General features: G+C 40.2%; 1 protein-coding gene across 4 annotated transcripts in view; it reads left to right on the top strand.

Moving 5' to 3' along the window:
- Window positions 1–16,487: 16,487 nt before the first annotated feature.
- LOC133753321 (nuclear RNA export factor 2-like) overlaps window positions 16,488–20,556 on the top strand; it is a 100,215-nt gene continuing 96,146 nt past the window's right edge. For 2 of the 4 annotated variants that reach the window (XM_062183850.1, XM_062183849.1), the window contains exon 1: window positions 16,488–16,603. In XM_062183850.1, coding sequence (XP_062039834.1) covers window positions 16,584–16,603 — 20 coding nt within the window. In that variant the 5' untranslated portion in view covers window positions 16,488–16,583. Of the gene's footprint in view, window positions 16,604–16,989; window positions 17,029–20,556 lie in introns of those variants that run through there. The other 2 variants (XM_062183853.1, XM_062183852.1) reach the window with 2 other exon arrangements.

Below are 20,556 nucleotides of genomic sequence, written 5' to 3'. Positions count from 1 at the left end.
ATAAGTTCTATAGCACAGAAGGGTGACCATATGGTAACCTGTATTATCTTTGAGAAGAACTGGATGACAGGAGCTCAAAGACTCCATTTATGAAATAATGATAAGGAGACAGAATGTTAATTACCCTGATTGGATCACTGCACATTTTATTTATATATGTTTATATATTTCCATTTTATTTATATATATGTGTATATATATATATAAAATCACTGCGCATTTATATGTGTGTGTGTGTGTGTGTATTGAATACTGCACTGTGACACTTTGGGCTGTGGTTATGCAGTGCCATCTTGCATGCAAGTGAGTCAGGGAGTGACAGAAAGCAAGAGTGAGAGTGAGAGATTCTTCACTCAGGAATAGGCCTCTTTCTGAACTGCTTCTGAGATACTGCTGCCCTTTACTGTTCTGTCCACGGCTCTGGGGAAATGCTTCCTTTACAGGACCCAATGTCCTGTTTTCTCAAGCGAATGTTCTTTTCTTTGTCAGTGTGTTAGTTTTGCTGGTGCAGAAATAAAGATCAACCAAATGAGAACAAGCAAAGTCTATGTATTCAGAGCTCGCTATAGCAAGGGGTCAGCCTCTGTCACTTGTGTTTTGACAGAAACTCAAAGGCAGCTGAGGAGTAGGGAGGTTTTATGGTGGAAAAAGGGAAGGCTTTAGGGAAGCCTTGACTGGGGCCCATTGACCTAGGGAAGCTATAGGTGGGCTGATTAGAAGGGTGACAGTCTATAGGGTTTGTCAGAGGAGCGTATTTGGTTTGCTCTGTTTGATCTGAAGGTGGAAGGTGGAACAACTAGGGAAGCTGTCATTATTAATCAAGTCCTGACTATTTGGGTCCAATTGTTACAGAATTTATTGTTTAACTTCTTGGATTGTTACTACAGATAGCAATATGGTTCCCTGGAAGCCTGATTTTTAGCAGGCCACTATCCTGGGTTGTTTATTACAGAATATCTGATTGGTTTCCTGGGAAGGTTGTGGATCACAGTTCTAATTTTGTACAAAGATTATTTTGTAAAAAACCATTTATTTATTTATTTGAAAGTCAGAGTTAAAGACACACACACACAGAGAGAGAGAGAGAGAGAGAGAGAGAGAGAGAGTATACTTTCATTTGCTGGTTCACTCCCCAGATGGTATTAATGCCCAGGCCTGGGCCAGCCGGAAGCCAGGAGCCAGAGGCTTCTTCTGAGTCCCTCACATGGGTGGCAGGGGCCCAAACACTTGGGCTATCATCTGTTGCTTTTTCCAGCCATTAGCAGGGAGCTGGATCAGAAGTGGAGGGGCTGGGACACAAACTGGTGCCCACATGGGATGCCGGCATTGCAGGCTGTGGCTTTACTTGCTAGCCACAACACCAGCTCCTTTTTTTTTTACTTACAATGGGGTTAGATCCCAATAAACCCATCACAAATTGAAAATATCATTAAGTTGAAAGTGCATTTAATACACTTAACGTAGCAAATATCATAGCTTAGTATAGCCTACCTTGAATGTGATCAGAACATTTGTATTAGCCTACAGTTGGGCACAATCATCTAACACAAACCCTATTTTCTAAAAATGTGTAAAATATTGAGTATAATGAGTTGAATACTGAGCTGAAATTGAAAACCAGAAGGATTGAGTGGGTATACTTTCACACCATTATAAAGTAAAAAAAATAATAAGTCAAGTCATCGTAAGTTGCAGACAGTCTGTATATGGTCTGGCCATTGTGCATTGGAAGCCAAGAAAAGTGAAAGAAAGAGAGACAAAGGAGACAAAGGAAGAAAGGTTGACTCCAGTAACTAAGATAGGCCCAACCAGTTTGGCAGGGGAATGTGGCCCATTTTATGTCATTCATCCAATATCACTGTTTTTCTTTGTAGTTAAGGTATTTATGTATATTCACTCATTCACTCATATTTGTGCATAATATATTCTTGGCACAGTGAAGAACAAAATGTGCATGGCTCCTACCGTGAGAAACCTTGGTCTCATAGCAGTGTTGAATATTTGCTAAATATCATTTATGCAAATAAATTCCCAACTATAAACTGTGATCATTTTTATCATTTACAAAAGTACAGAATGTTAAGAGAGATGCTAACAGGGAACTCTCCCTAGAAGATTCTCTGGGAAACTCAAGATTTAGAAGTTGAGACTTGAACAGTGAGAAGTCAGTCTGGGAAAGTGGTTTAAAGAAGGAAGAAAGCCTCACAGGGAGAAAGAAAAACATGTATGAAACGCTGAGGTGGGAAGGCACATGGCCTGTTAAAGATAATAAAAGGCCAGCATTCCTGGGAACGAATAGAGTGAGATGTGAATGTGGAGATAAATGCTGCCTCCGGAAGCTTCATCTTCCACTGCTTTGAAATCCTTTCCTTGAAGCTACGTAATTGCGACTTTTCGAGGGAAACACAGAGACGCTGCGGGTACCGTCTTGATCCTGCCACTGAGATCAAGTAAAAAGGAACAGTGAACACCACGAAATCAGCATGAAAGCCAGGCAGGCCTTGGCTCCAAACTGGTCATTGGAATTTTGAGGTGGAGGTCACCACGACATTTGCAAAGAGCGTTTCCCTTGAGTTGTTGGGGAAGGTCTGGAGATTTCGAGGAGTGGTGGGACAACGATGACGCGTGAGCACCAGGTTCCAAGCGCTTAGTCGTGAAAAGGAGAATACAGGGGCGACAAGGTCAAGCCAAGGACTTGAGGAGGCAGAAGCTTCAGCTGTGTGTGCTGAGAGCAAAGGGGACATGGTGGCTTGGACGGACCGCGCACAGCCGCTTGCGAACGCAGGGCCGGGGGCGCTACCCGCCTGCGCCCACTAGATGGCAGAAGCGGGGCCCTTTCGGCTCGCTTCTCGGTCCTATAAGGTGCTGCTTTAAGTACAGTCTCATTTAGTTGGAGCTGCAGGGGAGTGAGGGAGAGGAGGGTAGAAGAAAAAAAAAAGATATTTAATGGCTTCCTCATCCCTGATGCCTCACTTCTAGCTTCAAACATTCCCTTTCAGGCTGCTCCCAGATCACCTAGAATCTTCTGATATTCCTCTTCTATTCTGGGAAGAATATAACCCTACCATACAACCCAGCCATCCCACTCCTTGGAATTTACCCAAAGGAAATTAAATGGGCAAATAAAAGAGCTGTCTGCACCTCAATGTTTATTGCAGCTCAATTCACAATAGCTAAGACCTGGAATCAACCTAAATGCCCATCAACAGAAGGCTGAATAATGAAATTATGGGATATGTACTCTATAGAATACTATACAGCAGTAAAAAAAAATGAAATCCGGTCATTTGCAACAAAATGGAGGAATCTGGAATACATCATGCTGAGTGAAATAAGCAAGTCCCAAAGGGACAAATATCATATGTTTCTCACTGATCTGTGACAACTAACTGAGCAACTAAAAGGAAAACTGTTGAAGTGAAATGGATATGATGAGAAACAATGACTTGAGCAGCGCTTGTCCTGACTGTCAAGGAATAACTTACTACTTTATTCCCTTTAGTATTTTTTTGTTTTACTTAGTACCATTGGTTGAACTCTTTAATTAACACACAATTATTATTAGGTGTTTAAATTTAACTGAAAAGTGATCCCTGTTAAATATAAGAGTGGGAATAAGAGAGGGAGGAGATGTACAGTTCAGCACATGCTCACTCAGACTTAACCCTAGTGGTAGAGTTAGAAACATGCCAGGGGATTCCAACTCAATCCCATCAAGGTGGCATGTACCAATGCCGTCTCACTACTCAAAGTGATCAGTTTCAGTTCATAATTGACCATAATAATAGGATTAAATGTCAAAGGGATTACATAAATAAGACTAATGTCTGCTAATAATAACTGATATAATTAAAAAGGAGAGAACAATCCAACATAGGAAGTGGGATATACCCAGACTCAGAATGGCAGATGCCCTAAACAGCACTCTGGCCTCAGAATTAGCCCTTAAGGCATTCAGATCTAGCTAAAAAGCCCATGAGAGTATTTCAGGCATGGAAAGCCAAGACACTGTGGCAAAAAAAAATGACCTAAATGAAAGATCTCTGTGAGTGAGAGCCTAGTAGAAAGAACGGGCCATCAAAGAAGGAGGTACCTTTCTCTGAAGAGAGAACTTCCACTTTGACTATGGCCTTGTTTAAATAAGATCAGAGTTGGTGAACTCAAGAGGCTTCCATAGCCTTGGCAGCTCATGACAAAAGCCTCAGGTGATTACTGACGCCTTAAACAAAAGTGTCAATTGTTAAATCAACAACAGGAGTCACTGTGCACTTACTCCCCATGTAGGATCTCTGTCCTTAATGTCTTGTACTATGTGAGTTAATGGTATAACTAGTACTCAAACAGTACTTTTTACTTTGTGTTCCTGTGTGGGTGCAAACTGTTGAAATTTTTACTTAGTATATACTAAGTTGATCTTCCACATATAAAGATAATGAAAATGAATCTTGATGAAGAATGGGATGGGAGAGGGAGTGGGAGATGGGATGGTTGTGGGTGGGAGGGTGGTTATGGTGGGGGGAAGCAACTATAATCCAAAAGTTGTACTTTGGAAGTTTATATTTATTAAATAAAAGTTTAAAAAAAAGAAAAATAAGAAAAAAAACATAAGAGATGAGGATACTTCAGAGTTTGTGGACAATGGAATTAAAAAATACATTTCTTTTGGTTCATAAATGTTTTGAATCCAGGCCTGCTTAGAACATTCACTTTCCTTTCCAAACAGTTATTTAAATGTTATTTTTTTCCTGGGGGAATGGAGATAAAAGCTTCAAATAGTTCCCTGCTTATGGGAGAACAGGGCTTGAGAATACTAATTTCAAGCTCCTGAGATACTTGACATCTACGAGGGAAGATAGGAGCCAGAAACCTTAGGTGGAATCTCCACTTCCTGCCTTTTTCATCTATTGGCTTGACCCTGTTGCTTTTCTGGCTTTGGAGGCTCCAGAGGCACCCTGAGCACATGACCTGATGTATTACACAGGAAAGTAACTGTCCTTTGTTTATGCGCTTTGGGCTGTACTACCTGGTATCATGGGTAGGGGTGTGCTCTAAGTAGCCCCAAATCATTTCAGTGGTTTCATCTGACCTCCCTCCTGATGACCCCCCCCCTTGGTGTTCCTGCAGTGGTATGTCCCAGGACAAGGTTGAGTGGGCCACAGGGGCTTCACTAGCAGACACAGCGGCTGAACAGCAGGTCAAGGACTGGGAAGAGGTGAGGAGCCAGGGATTTGAGTTTCTTGGGGGCTTCCTGATGCCAGAGTGCTGGTCACTGGCCCTCATCAGGTAGATCAGAAGCTGCAGTTGGGAGGAAATGGGTATTCTGGGATCACTTACCTGTAGCGGGCGTCAAGGGAGATTCCTCTTCTAGGTTGGCTGGTATTGTACAGAGTGGTATTGTACCTTTGGGTGAGTTGGCTGTCTCTGGACCTTAGTTTCCTGTTCTGCATGACCAACACTAAACTTCTTTAGTTTCAGTAAAGATGGTTTCACTAGTCCTGCGTTCCTCTTACCCCACCTGGGCCCCTGAAGAACTTGTCTCTAACGCTGTCCAACTGGGAACAGTGAGTTTAGTCACCAAGGAACACAGTTGAAGAGCCCTCTTTTCCTTTTTCCCTTGATCACAGATCTTACACAGCTTGCCTCTTTTCTCTCCAATTACAGATAACATCAAGATGCCAAAAATCAATGAAGAATCTGTGCTCCAGAATGACTCCAGTGAAGCAGAGAGTAAGGCTCCTACCCCTAAAACCCCGGGACAGACTCAGGAAAATCAGAGCAGCTCTACAGATAACCACCCTCCCGGTAGGTTCAGAATGGTGTAATCACTTCCTTGGGTTGTCCCTGAAAGCAGTGAGGTTAAAGGAATAGGCAGAAAGCCTGTGGTTTAAGTGTCTTTAAAGAACATAGAAGTTTGATAGGGGCCGGCATGGTGGTGCTAACCCAGGGTGCGGGTTGGAGTCCCAGCCATTCAGCTTCCAACCCAGCTCCCAGCTAATGCTTCTGGGAAGGCAGCAGATGGCCCCCAAGTCCTCGGACCTCTCCTAGCCTCTCCCATCCACAGAGGAGACCAGGAGTTCCGGGACCCTGGCTTCTGTGGCCTTTTAGGGGAGTGAACCAGCGAATGGAAGATTCTCTCTGTGTTTCTCTCTCTCTGTCTCTCTCTCGGTCTGTAATTCTGCCTTTCAAATAAAGAAATAAAAAAAGAAACCTCTGTAGTGTTGCATCTTTACTTTCTTACTGTTCTGCTAGTCCACCTGGATTATTATTTTCCTTGTCTTTTGTTACACTTATCTTTACATATAGGACCTGACTGGTAAGTACAATTGAAAGATTTTTGGCTGAAGGAAAGAGATCAAAGCATAATTCCTTTTGTTCGACAAGACTTGAGAGTGGTTGTGGCATTTCAAAACATGGGAAATAGATAACATTTTTGTATTTTGAATTTTAGAATGTGAATGGTAGATCTTGGATAGATTATAAATAATCCAAATTACCTGATGCTGGGATTATGTTCTCTCCTTTTCCAGGGGTGCTTTTGTTGACATAAGAATTATCACTACTCTGAGATAAAATCTTTAGATCTGTAATAACAGAATTTTTATGCAAACTTTGGGACACAATGTCTTTTTGACATCTTATGTTAGACATTTGAGGTTTTTATTTCATCCAAATTCACAGAGGCTCAGATTTTCAGACCTCCTATTAATATCCAATTACTTTTACTAATTATTAATCTGCATTCCTGTTCAACTCGATTTTAAATCTTGAAAACTGAAATGGGGAAAGACTAGTTGGAGATTGTGATGGTATTAAATAACACTTTTCTTTAGTGGCCACTTGAGGTCACTGTTATTAAACAAAATGTCATAATTCTTAATTTGTAATGTTTTTCAAATGTCTTAATGAACTGATTGGATGATATATTTTAAATTAGTTGATTATGTATTTGAAAGGCAGATACAGAGGTCTCTTATTTGCTGGTATATGCACACACACAGGGAGAGAGGGGGAGAGAGAGGGAGGGAGGAAGAGAGGGAGAGAGAGAGGAAGAGAGAGAGAGAGAGAGGGAACTCATTTGCTGGTTCACTCCCCAAATGCCTGAAATGGCCAGGGCTGGACCAGGCCAAAGCCAGGAGCCTGTAAACCAATCTGGTCTCATATTGGTGGCTTGGACCAATGTACTTGGGCCATGGCATCCCAGAGTGTGCATTTGCAGGAAGCTGGAATCAGAAGTGGATCTGGGACTTGAACCCAGGTGTTGCCTTATGGGATATAAATGTCCCAAGTGGTGTCTTAACTGCTAGGCCAAACATTCACCCCTTGATGTTATGTATTAACATATGTAGCTTTTTACTTAGGCTAGAAAATACTCTGTTGGGGTACTGACAATTGTGACATAGCAGATAAAGCTGCCTTGTGTGTTGCTGCATCCCCTTTGAGCATCCCTTTGAGTACATGCTGCTCCCACTTCCCATCCAGCTCCCTGCTTATGAGCCTGGGCAAGCAGTGGAAGATTGCTCAATTATTTGGGACCCTGCCACCCACATGGGAGACCTGGATGATGTTCCAAGCTCCTGGCTTAGTCCTGGCCCATACCTGGCCATTAGGTCCATTTGGGGAGTGAGTCAACAGATGGAAGATATATCCCCCCCCACTGTAACTCTGCCTTTCAAATATGGAATAAATCTTGAAAAAATTACCCTATATTGAAGGGCAAATGCCAGCTGGTGAGGTTTTTGTTTAATGACTTTTTTAAAATGAAAAATTCAAGTAAGTAAACCATCTTCCTAGAGTATTAGGATTCTTACATGTGAATTTTATTATGTTTTGGGGACAAATAGTTCTCCCTGTACAAATTATGAAACTACCCTGAAGGTGAATGAGGACATAGCTTCATTGCATGTTTTATTTTAATTTATCAGAAATACCAAGTAATTGTTATAACCACTACATATGCTTTTTATGTATTACTGCTGCAAATAGTTTGTATAATGAACTTAGGACACTGGTTCCCAAATTCCAATGCTGGTTTCTGATATACTTCTTACCAATATTGAATGCAATTAAATAATAAAGATGTGATAATACGTTTTTAAAATAAAATTTAGTTGATTTCTTTTAAAGGACTACTCTTAGTGCTGACTTTATTTTCTTTGTGCCTTTTGGAGTGTTAAAATATACTTTATTAAATGTTTGATAATGATTAAGCTTGGATTTTTGTTTGTTTGCCTTAATTCTATAGGTAAAAAAATAAAAATTGGCAAATAATTGTCAATCACTCATTCTTTTTGTAATTTCATTTGTCTATTGAATCCCTAGATCTGAAAACAGCTTCAGAAGGATGATTCAGATTTAGAGCCATATAGTAAGATTTGTGGTGTTACTTGCAAGGAGACTTTAGCTCTCATTTGCATGTAGTCTTGGAGGTGGGAAGAAGATAGTAGGACCATAGTAACTTGTAGGTAAATGTCTATTTTGTAAAACACAACTTATTCCTTGTTTCTTCGCTGCATTTTCCTTACTGTTTTGACATTTCAATGGAAGATTTTGAAATCACTTTGAATTTTTCATAAAGTAACTTCTTGCCATGCCTGACATCTGAGAGTTTGCAGTACTTTTGAAAGGCAAAGAAGTCAGAACACCTCAAATGCTAAAGGAATTGAGTGAGTCTGTGTAAGGTGTGTTTGATGAATCTAAATCTGAGGGCCTTCCTTGACTGAATTGTTGAATAAAATAGAAATTTTACTTGGGTAGGCTCCCTGCTGATGGTTGCTATGCCTTTTTCCAGAGAGCCGATCTGCAGCACTTTCTGTCACAGAGCTGATAGAGACAATTAATGAAGTTTCCAAGATGAGCATTGCTCACGAAATCATGGTCAACCAAGATTTCTACATGGAAGAGAGAATTTTACCTCCAAATAGGTAGATTCTACTGTTTTCTCTATTGTACTCTTTCTTGCAGAGGTATACAGCACAAATAGCTTTTTTTTTTTTCATTTTCAATTCTCTTTATATACAGAAGATCAGTTTAGTATATATTAGGTAAAGATTTCAACAGTTTGCCCCCATATAGCAACACAAAGTGAAAAATATACTGTTGGAGTACTAGTTATAGCATTAAATAACAGTGCACAGCACATTAAAGACAGAGATCCTACATAATATTTTTTTAAAAAATTAATTTTCTATGCCATTTCCAATTTAACACCAGTTTTTTTTTTCATTTCCAATTATCTTTATATACAGAAGATCGATTCAGTATATAATTAGTAAAGATCTCATCAGTTTGTACCCACGCAGAACCACAAAGTGTAAAAATACTGTTTCAGTACTAGTTATAGCATCACTGCACATTAGACAACGCATTAAGGACAGATCCCACATGGGATGTAAGTACACAGTGACTTCTGTTGCTGACTTAACAATTTGACACTCCTGTTCATGGCGTCAGTAATTTCCCTAGGCTCTAGTCATGAGTTGCCAGGGCTATGGAAGCCTTTAGAGTTCACACAAATAGCTTTTAATCATGTTTGACGCATTTTATTAATAAATGTAATATTCAGGTATGTCTTAAGTTGTACCATTAAATAAAATGCAAGGATACTTAATGTATTTACTAGTTTAAAGGAATAAAAGTGACAAATTATATTTAAACCAGGAATAAACCAATGCAACTATTGACAAAACAATAAACCAATGCTGCTATTTTCAAAATGTTCATTTTAGGATCTCAGTTATAGTGAAAGATAGCGATGTTTTCAGAAAGACTTGAAGGAAGTAGCTCCTAGCAGTTACTCTTTAACTGTCTACAGATGCAGACAGGATAAAGATGAATAACTTTTGTCATGATCAGACTTGTATCTTACAAAAATCACTGATTTTAGCTAGAATATATGTCATCTTTGGGGTTAAGACTGTGGGACAGGGTGGCCGTTTGACTATTGCAATAATCCAGGTAAGTGGGGTTGGATTCCAGAGATATTTAGGAAGCAGAGTCTCTGGAATTTGATGAAGGGGAAGGAATTAAGGAGGGTTTCAGGAAACACCAGTTAGTTGGTGACCTCTCACAAGTTAGATTGGTATGGTGAGAGAGCTACTTTGCCTGTTTTTTTTTATATTTTTGTATATTTTATATTACTTTTATATTTCATATTGTTCTTTTATATTTATGTATGTTATTTATATATTTTAAAGGAAAAAGTCTATTGTTTCTGGTTTATGGGGCCAAATATACACAAGAAACAGGTTTGAAGGTTTGGGCTGGATGAATTTGAAGGATCTTAGAGACTTTTAGCTGTCAGCAAGAAGAAAAATGCTTCTAGTTTTCAGGCCTAAAGTGAAGTGATCAACTAGTTCATGGATTAAGCCTATGGAAATGGAAACTAAGTCACACATCTAGGCTAGACATAGGATTAGAATTTACGATCTCAACTCTAAGCCCATGATTCTTCCTACTGCAGGAACTTAGCTTCTTTGGAACCAAGGGCCTTTTGGGAGGATTTTTCCAATGCTTTTGTATCAAGCTTAGGTTGATTTAATCATTTTCAGATTTAGATGTGGCTTCTCCTGTCCTGTCAATTTAATAGTTTCTCATGATTTTAAATGTTCGTTGTGAGATTACGAATCTGTATCAATTATCTAGGTAAAGGGTAATTTTCTCATTTAATCTTCATATAGTGTGGAAGGCAGATTTGTGGAGACAATGTACAATGCTTTTTGGGACCATATGGAAGAGCAACTGTCAAGTGCTCCACCCAATTTTGCATGTGCTCTTGAACTACTAAAGGAAGTTAAGGATGTGAGTAACCAAACTTCTATTTGTTGATGTGAAGTTGCTGGGCATCCTGGACTCTTGGATTGTTGATGATCATTAATGTGCTAATTATCACATTCCATAAATACTGTCCACTATGTAAGCAGCTTTCATTTTGCTTGTATAAGGTGAAACTTCACAGTTAGGATATTGCTCTAACAATCCAATATGTCATTAAATTCAACAATTTTCATTTAACTTCTGCTATGTTTTAAGTGTTTCAGAAGCAAAAAGGTGAATAAAAGTGTTCTTGGTCACCAAGAGCTTATACTTTTGAGTCAAAAGCTGTATCCAATGACCTTTGATTCTTTGCTAATTTCATCCTTACCATTTGCGTAAAAATAAAAATGTCCTTCACCTTCATTAAGAACCTCTTATCACCTTATGGTGGCGTGTACTTTATATTTCTGCTATCCTACACTTCTTTTTGTCACACTCTTGTTTTTTATATCTTTATCTCATTCTGCCTATAAAATAATGACTGCCACTATAAATGATCCCAATAGAATGTTAAATTATAATTGTCCTCTAAACAGAGGATAATAATACTTTAGGATATTTAGAGACCCAGTTTCCTGACTCTCAGAAGATATGGCCTGGGGTACCTTTCTCATTGGAGAAAGTTCAGTGTTCAAAACAGAACTTAGCTCTTTTGATTTCTCTCTCTGGCAGACCTTGCTTTCACTGCTATTACCTCGCCAGAACCAACTAAAACGTGAGATCGAAGAAGCTCTTGACCTGGGTCTGCTTAAGCAGGAAGCAGAGCATGGGGCCTTGGATGTACCTCATCTCTCTAACTCCATTCTCAGTTTGATGGGCATGTTATGTGCACCAATTCGAGATGAAGCAGTGCAGAAACTGGAGAGTATAACAGATCCAGTAGAATTACTGAGGTGAGATTTGACATGCTATTCCTTAAGTCGGTCTTAAATACTATGCAGACAGCTCTGAACTAGGTATTGTGACATAGCCTGTGTGTTGTCTAGCTCTTGTTTACTGAAGACCCAACACTTCTTTCCTCCTCCTTGAATTATTGATTTTAATTTTCCAAGGACAATTACTCAAAGTTCCAATGATTATCTTTAGATTATTGGGGCCCCTTTATTTATTACACGTTCCAAATGTCCTCCTATTTGTCCTAAGTCCATAGAAACATAGAAACAATAATTGCCCCCATCCCAAGACCCATACAAATAAAATGAGTTGTCTAATGAATTTGAAGTGCAATTACACACATTCTTACTAACCACAGCAGATAACACTTTTGGTTCCACTGACGACCTTTTTATTTCTTTTTAAACTATTTTTATTTATTCATTTTGACTGTGTTTGAAAGGGAAAGGGGGAATAGAAGTCTCCCATTCTCTGGTTCACTGCTGAAATGTTTACAACAGCTGGAGCTTGGCCAGGCCAACACTGGGAGCCTAGACCTCAGTCTGGATCTTCCATGTGAGTGACAGTGACTCAAGTGCTTGGGCCATCACCTGCTGCTTTCCGGGGCGCATGTTAGCAGAAAGCTAGAAACAGGAAGCTATATTAAGGAGTGGAGGGAGCCAAGACTCAAACCCAGTTGCTCTAATACAGACATGAGGCATCTTGTGTGGTGTCTTCATCTTTCTGCCAGATGCCTGCTCCTCATAGTATAAGTATTCTATTTCTTCCTGTGACAGGGGTATTTTTCACGTTCTGGGCCTGATGAAAATGGACATGATGAACTACACTATCCATAGCCTTCGACCTTTTCTGCAGCAACATTCTGTCCAGTATGAACGAGCTAAATTCCAGGAGCTGCTTGACAGGCAGCCCCGTATGTATAAAATTTAAGGGCATGAGAGGGGAGGTTTGACTTTGGGCCTACCTTCTTAACAAGAAGTAGAATCTTTTTACTTTTTGAATAGAAAGTTTCTTCCTCGTGTAAGGAGTAGAGAAAAAGAGCATTTCTCCAAGAAAGAAAAAACCTACAAAATTACTTCTTAACGAGGAATATATCTTAAAGCAGGGAGTGGGGAATCTTTTTTCTGCCAAGGGCCATCTGGATGTTTATAACATCATTCATGGGCCATACAGATTCATAGACTTAAAAATTAGCCTGCTGTGGAATTAACTGAATTTTGAGTCTCACCTGTGGGTTTTGGCAGGGCCAGACCAAATGATTTCACAAGCCTTAAATGGCCCACAGGCTGAGCTTCCACATTCTTGTCTTAAAGCCTTGGTTTGCAAGACACGGAGTTTGAAGATACATATTCCCTTCTTTCTAATAGATCTCCTTGTCTTCACCACCAAATGGCTAACTAAAGCAGCTGCAGACCTCATTACACCATCTGCAAGTTCTGACTCTCCTAGCTGCTCATCAAGCAAGACCTATTCACCCAGAAGTCAGGAAGCTAACAGCTCAGAGATTCCCAGTCCCACCATGGTGTTATACCAGGGCTACCTGAACCTTCTTCACTGGGATCCTGAAAACGAAGAATTCCCTGAGGTAGGTACACATGGCGAAGTGTCACCCTCTTGTTTTGTATTCACTGCCTCCGTTAGAATCCTCGTCTCCTGACATCCTGTTCTTTCCTGCCTCACCAGACCTTGCTGATGGACAGAATCCGGCTGCAGGTGATGCAATCAACAGTGTGCCAGTTAACCATCCTGACTTCAGTCTTGCTAGTGGCCAGAAGTTTCTCTGGTAGTGTTTTATTATTCAGGTCACCTGGATTTGTGAATAAACTGAAATACATAATCAAGGCCCTGACAGAGGAATTTAACTCCAGGTGAGATTTGTAGAAATCTTTCTTAGCATTGAAAATAATATGTGGTATTTGAGACATAGGTGAGTAGTAATATACTATTGCTTCTTTTTTTTAAATCATTTGTTTATTTATTTGAAAGGCAGAGTTACAGAAAGGGGGGGGGATAGAGAAAGAAGTCGTCTATCTGCTCGTTCAATCCCCAAATGGCTGCAGTGGCCTGGGCTGGGCCAGACTGAAACCAGGAGGCAGGAACTTCATCTGGCTCTTCCACATGGGTGGCAGGGACCCAAGTACTTGGCCATTTTCAGCTGCCCTCCCCAGGTGCATTAGCAGGGAGCTGGATCAGAAGTGGAGCAGCTAGGTCATGAACTGGTGTCCATATGGGATGTTGGCATTGCAGGCAATGTCTTAACCTGCTGTGCCACAGTGCCGGCCCCTGGGCTTACTGTTTGCCACAAAGTACCCAAAGGTCCTTTGGAACCATCTTCAATAATTGCTGGTGTCTTTGATTAGTTGTATTGGGGCTTGAGATAAAGAAAAATAAAACCCTCTGTCCAAAGAGGAAGATGGGAAGGTTAGTTTGCTACAAATGTTTATTGTCATGTTTCCTAAAAATGAATCATTGGGGATGGCTCTGTGGCACAGCGAGTTAAAGCCCTGGCCTGAAGTACCGGCATCCCATGTAGGTGCCGGTTCTAGTCCTGGCTGCTCCTCTTCCAATCCAGCTCTCTGCTATGGCCTGGGAAAACAGTAGAAGATGGCCCAAGTCCTTGGGCCCCTGCACCCATGTGGGAGACCTGGAAGAAGCTCCTGGCTCCTGGCTTTGGATTGGCGCAGTTCCGGCTGTTGCGGCCATCTGGGGAGTGAACCAGCGGATGGAAGAACTCTCTCTTTGTCTCTACCTCTCTCTAACTCTTTCAAATAAATAAAATAAATCTTTTTTAAAAAATGAACCATATGCTCTATAAGATGACAGTTGGTTTGTGTTATGTATGTTCAGAAGTTTATCATTTGATCAGTCATATTTATTGATCGTTCATTACATGCAGGGATACCATACCAAAGTAAAAAAAGGAATTAGAGGTCTAAGTCTCTTAATACATTTTCAAATTTATTGGTGATGTAGGAAAAACAACCAGGAAAATTATCCAAGAGAATATTAAAATAAAAGTTATGAGACTAAAGAATGCTAAGAGCATCCAATAATGAAAGCATATGGATTAGTTGGTACTTTGAGGGTCACAATGAAACTGTTTCACCTGCCCACTGGCTCCAGTATTAGTGGGCTTTAATTCACCCTTAAATGGACTTAGCTTGTGGTATCGGGCTCTCTGGGCTTTGCCCCCGTACTAGGGCCATTCTGATTTCTGTGCTTCATTATCTAGACCTGAAGAGGCTATGCTGAGTGTGAGTGAACAAGTGTCTCAGGAAATCCACCAGGGCCTTATGGACATGGGCTTCACTGCTTTGAGCAACGAAAATAAGAAATCTCTTGTAGGTCAACTCCAGAACATTGCCAAAAAAGAGAACTGCATTCGTAGCATCATTGGTAAGAGTGTCTGTAGTAACGGTGGGAAAGAGTGGCAAGCATGTAGGTGGTAGAGAAAGGTAGATCTTACCATGGAAGTGGGTTATTCATTTAAAATGAAAAAGTATGTTCATTTGGAAAGGGTTTTATTTCCTCATCTATATAATATAGACCTCTTTTGATTTGAAAAGTGAATGGATGGTTTTAAGTTGAATATGTAATTCACAGGTGTGGGGGGCTCTGGCCTACCAACACCACTAAGTTATTCCTGGCTATTTGTTAGCAATAGTCCGATATCTATGGTGCAAAACACTCTCTTTATTCCATGATTTAAGTTACCATGTGGACCTCTACTCCCTTTCATGGAATTGATTGTGAGGCTATAGGACATGTTCCATGCTAGAATGGAAGCAGTGAATTTCATCAGCTGGCTTTTAACTTTAATGTCTTCCCATATTCTGGTGTGGGTGTCTGACTACGAATTTGGTGCACTGGCTGTAACACGTGTCCTTAGAATTTCAGGTTGTGTCTAGGATCCTCTTGTGAGGTCAAATGCTTATTGTTACAGCAATAAGAAAGTGCTATAGTGAATAGCTAAACTAAGACTGAATTATTTCACAAAAACTAGAAAGTTCTTGGTATAGAAAGAACTAAATCCAGAGAATAAATTAAATGAACAGCAGAAAACCAAAAAATAAAAGTGACTTTAATATATATATTAAATTTACTTATAGCCCCATGTTCCTGTTCAATAGTCACTAAATGTTGTTATCTACCATTTTTTCTGGAAGTTCTCCATCAGGGAGACCTGGTATTTGGGCCCTGTGTTTCTGCAAGGTGGGCCATGCATTTTGTGGTTCTCAGTGGAGTTCATGTCCAAAGTCTGAATCCAGAGGCATTCACTTTTCATGAGGTTCTGTTCAATGGTAGAGAGTATCAGCTCCATCAGGGGGATTGCTGGTTCCCAGGAGCCTCTGCTTTTCTCAGGTGTCTGGAACAGAAGGCTGGATTTCCGGCAAGGAAAATCAAGAAAAAAAAATGGGATCTCACTAATAGCTATGTAAAGCAATCATATGAGCAACTAGAAATTCTATAGCTCACCATCTGTTGATCACTTATTATCTTTGGGAGCTTGATAAGATTCAGTCCTTCGAATTGAAATCAACAGTAACATTGTTTATATGGTTTACCCAAATGAGTAGTAGTTTATTGAATAACTCATTTAACTTAAAACTTTGGTGAACAGAGAGTGCAAGAGCATTGTGAATTTCTTCTGAAACCTGTTTCTTCCCTCTTTCCACTGTTCTCCCTGCTCACAGATCAGCGGATCCATCTGTTCCTCAAAAGCTGTTTAGTTCGTGGCATGCAAGAGTCTTTACTAGACTTTCCTGGAGGCCTTATTTTCATCGAAGGGGAATTGGCAGACCTGGGCTGGAAGTTTGTCAATCTGATGCATCACAACCATCAGGTGTTCAGCCCATACTATAATGAGATCTTAAAAAATGTCATCCTTCCAGCTCAGGTACAAGAAACAGAAAAGGAGCCCATTTAATAGTGCTAGAACCCAGTCATGGCTATAAGGACCCAGGAAATAGGGCTCATCATGTTCCTGGAATAACATCACCTGTGGCCACCAAAATAGGGTTCCCTCTTTACCACTGCAGCCAGAATACAGGGTTGTGGGGGTCCAGCATATAAACATCAACTGACCCTATCCCCTTCATTAATAAACTTCTGAGCTGCAACAAAGCCTCAGTGCCTTCTGTGTTATAGCTGAATTCAGGTCCTGTACCTTTATTCCCTGACTAGTTGATAAACCAGTGGGCCCTCTGTTTCTCCTTCATTGTTCTGGATTAAGTAAGCATCAGTGTATCAGTTGCTAACAGTTTTTTTTTTCAGTGTACAATCATTTCATTGAGGGCTATGAAATTTCTGGGATTATCCAGAGTGAGTATAAGGTCTTTCGAAAGTTATAAAATCACTTAATTGCAGAACAAGAGAGGATATAGAACCTCATTTGCAGTAGCAAATCTCTCTGTGATTTTAAAGCCTAGATAGCACAGTAGTACGAGTCATCATGTGTGTGGTTTGAAGCAGTATGAAAACTGGGGACTGACTGAAAGTTGATATACTGTCTGCTAACAAGCATTTAGCTGAGAGCAAACCGCAGCTTCCATGGGATTTCTCTTTCCGAAGTAATCCTAGGGCTCAGGCGTGGAGTGTCTTATATTGAAAACAAACCCAGGCAGTTGAGTCAGTGACTGAATTGTATTAAGGTCACTCCTGGTTCTGTTCTTTTTTTTCTAACTTATTTATTTTTACTTTTAACTAGTTTTTTTTTTTAAAACAGATTCAATATAGTTTGCAGATACAATTCTATGAATGTAATGATACTCCCTTCCTTCTTTTCCCCCTCCCTCCTGATCTTTCCCTCCTACCCTCCCACCCTCCTTCCCTCTTGTTTATTTTCTCCTTCCTCCCCCTGCATCTCTCCCCCTCCCTCCTTTCCTTCTCCTCCCCTCCCCACCTCTCTTTTAGCTTTTGAGATAACATCTTTTAAATTTACATTACCGTAAAAAGGCTTAATGCTTCACCAAATAAGTTTAGCAAAAACAAAAAGATCCTAATTAAATGGGAATGTGGACAAATGACCATTTCATCCATATACAGTAAATTTTAAAGTAATCACAGGTCATTAAAACTATAATAATATATATTTTTTGACAGGCAGAGTTAGACGGTGAGAGAGAGAAAGAGAGAGAGAGAGAGAGAGAGGTCTTCCTTCCGTTGGCTCACCCCCCAAATGGCCGCTATGGCCATTGCTGTGCTGATCCGAAGCCAGGAGCCAGGTGCTTCCTCCTGGTCTCCCATGCGGGTACAGGGCCCAAGCATTTGGGCCATCCACCACTGCCTTCCTGGGCCACAGCAGAGAGCTGGACTGGAAGAGGAGCAACCGGGATAGAACCAGCGCCCCAACCGGAACTAGAACCCGGAGTTCTGGTACCGCAGGCAGAGGATTAGCCTAGTGAGCTGCGACACCGGCCTATAATAATATTTTTAACCATTGGTTTGACAAATGTATAAATATAGTTTTACAAAACTATATTTGCAGTAGTACTGTTACACACATTTCTTTTTTTCTTTTTTGATTTATTTTTTTAAAAATTAATTTTTAAGGAATATAAATCTCATATGTACAACTTTAGAAATATAGTTTTCTCCCCACCATACCTGCCTCCCACCCACACTTCCACCCCTCCTCCTCCTCCACTTCCCAGTCCCTTTCTCAATTAAAATTAGTTTTCAATTAGCTTTGTACACAGAAGACCAGCTCTGTACTAAGTAAAGATTTCAATTTGGCACACCCATGCGCACATACACACAAACTCTTTGAGAACAAGTGTCACATTTAACTCTCATAATACAACTCATTGAGGACAGAGGTCCTGCGTGGGGAGTTAGTGCACAGTGACTCTTGTTGTTAATTTAACAATTAACATTCTTACATATGACGTCAGTGACCACCCAAGGCTCTTTACATGTGCTGCCAGGCTATAGAAGCCTTTTGAATCCACAAATTCGGTCAGTATTTAGACAAGGCCATAAGCAAAGTGGAAGTTCTCTCCTCCTTTTAGAGAAAAGTACATCCTTCTTTGATGGCCACTTCTTTCAGTTGGGATCTCACTCACAGAGATCCTTCATGTAGAGTATTTTTTTGCCACAGTGTCTTGGCTTTCCATGCCTGAAACGCTCTCACATGCATTTCAGCCAGACCAGGAAGCCTTAAGGTCTGATTCTGAGGTCAGAGTGTTACTTAAAGTAATTTTCAGGGTCTGCTGTGTGGACTTCTTCCCATTTTGGAACATTTTCTCCTTTTAAATTCTTTCTACTATAATTACCCCACACTTGATCCTATTAATATGGTCATTTTAACACTTAATTCTATCTATATGTTCACTTTAACACTTAATATGATCACTTTAACACTTAATATGACATTTTTATCACCTAGCATAATGGGATTTGGAGTCCAATGACAAGTTTTTAAACTGTATACTTAGAAGTTAGTCCTTAGGAATGTTTGCAGAAGTATACAGCTTTACAGTTACAAACTTCCTCCCCCCTCTCTTATTCCCACTTGTCTTTCTTACTGAGATTCACCCTCAATTGACTTTTTTCGTTTTTTTATTTAATGAATGCATTTTTACATAGATACAACTTTAGGAATACAGTGGTTCTTTCCCCCATGCCCCCCACCCAACTCCCATCCCACCTCCCATTCCCTCTCCCATCTCTTTCTTCATTATGGATCATTTTTAGTATGACTTTATATACAGATGACCAATTCTATGCTAATCATAGATTTCAACAATTTGCCCCCATGCCCACACACAACATACAGAGTACAGTTTGGGAAGAGCATTTGCAGTCCATTCTCATATTGCAATTCAATAGGGACAGAGGTCCTACTTGGGGAGTGAGTGCACAGTGACTACTGTTGTTCCTTTAACAATTACCATTCTTTTGTTATAACGTCAGTGATCATCTGAGGCTCTTGTCTTGGGCTGCCAGGGCTATGGAAGCCTTTTGTGACCACAGACTTTGGACAGGACCCTAAGCAAAGAGGATGTTCTCCTCTCCCTTCAGAGATGAGTGTCTCTTTTTTGATGACCCTTCCTTTCCTCTGGGGTCTCACAGAGATCCTCCGTGTAGGTTTTTTTTTTCTTCCCCACAGAGTCTTATCTTTCCATGCCTGAGGTGCTCTTGCAGGCCTTTCAGCCCGACCAGGAAGCCTTATGGGTTGATTCTGAGGTCAGAGTGTTATTTACTACGAAAGTCATTCTAGGAGTCTTCTGTGTGGACTGCTTCCCATGTTGGTCCTTCCTTCCTTTTTTAATTCTATTATTTTTACTGGGTACATGATGTTATTTATTTCATCACTTTTAAACTTAGACTGGGCTATCTGTTGCCTTTAACATTTAATAGGATCATTGTAACAGTGAAGATGGTGTTTATACCACCGATTCTTATGGTTTTGGAGCCCCATGATTAGTTCTTAGGCTGTACCCTGAGAGGTAAGTCTATATGCCTGTATGCAGAACTACACTGTTTTACAGTTTTAGACTACCTCCTCCACCTCTTATTCCCTCCCTTGTTTTTAACTGGGATCTTTTTCCAGTTGCTTTAAAATACATGTAATTAATTCTGTGTAATATAGAGAGTTCAGCCTATAGAGATGAGAGAGAGAGAGAGAGAGAGAGAGAGAGAGAAATAAAACAGAGGAAAGAAAACCAACAACAAAACAAAAAGGATATACACAGTAAAAAGTAACAATAGTTAACTATCTCTTGACAATCAGGTCAAGGATTCTTGAAGACATTAGTTCTAAAAGTAATTATTTCGCTTCTATAGGTTTCATTTTAGCTGCACTATTAATTCTCCCAATTCAGGGAGAACATATGGGACTGGGTTATT

Source organism: Lepus europaeus, chromosome X, assembly GCF_033115175.1.
Source record: "Lepus europaeus isolate LE1 chromosome X, mLepTim1.pri, whole genome shotgun sequence".
NCBI lineage: Eukaryota > Metazoa > Chordata > Mammalia > Lagomorpha > Leporidae > Lepus > Lepus europaeus.
Note: the sequence above shows the minus strand (reverse complement) of the source record. Positions and strands in the feature narration are given on the sequence as shown.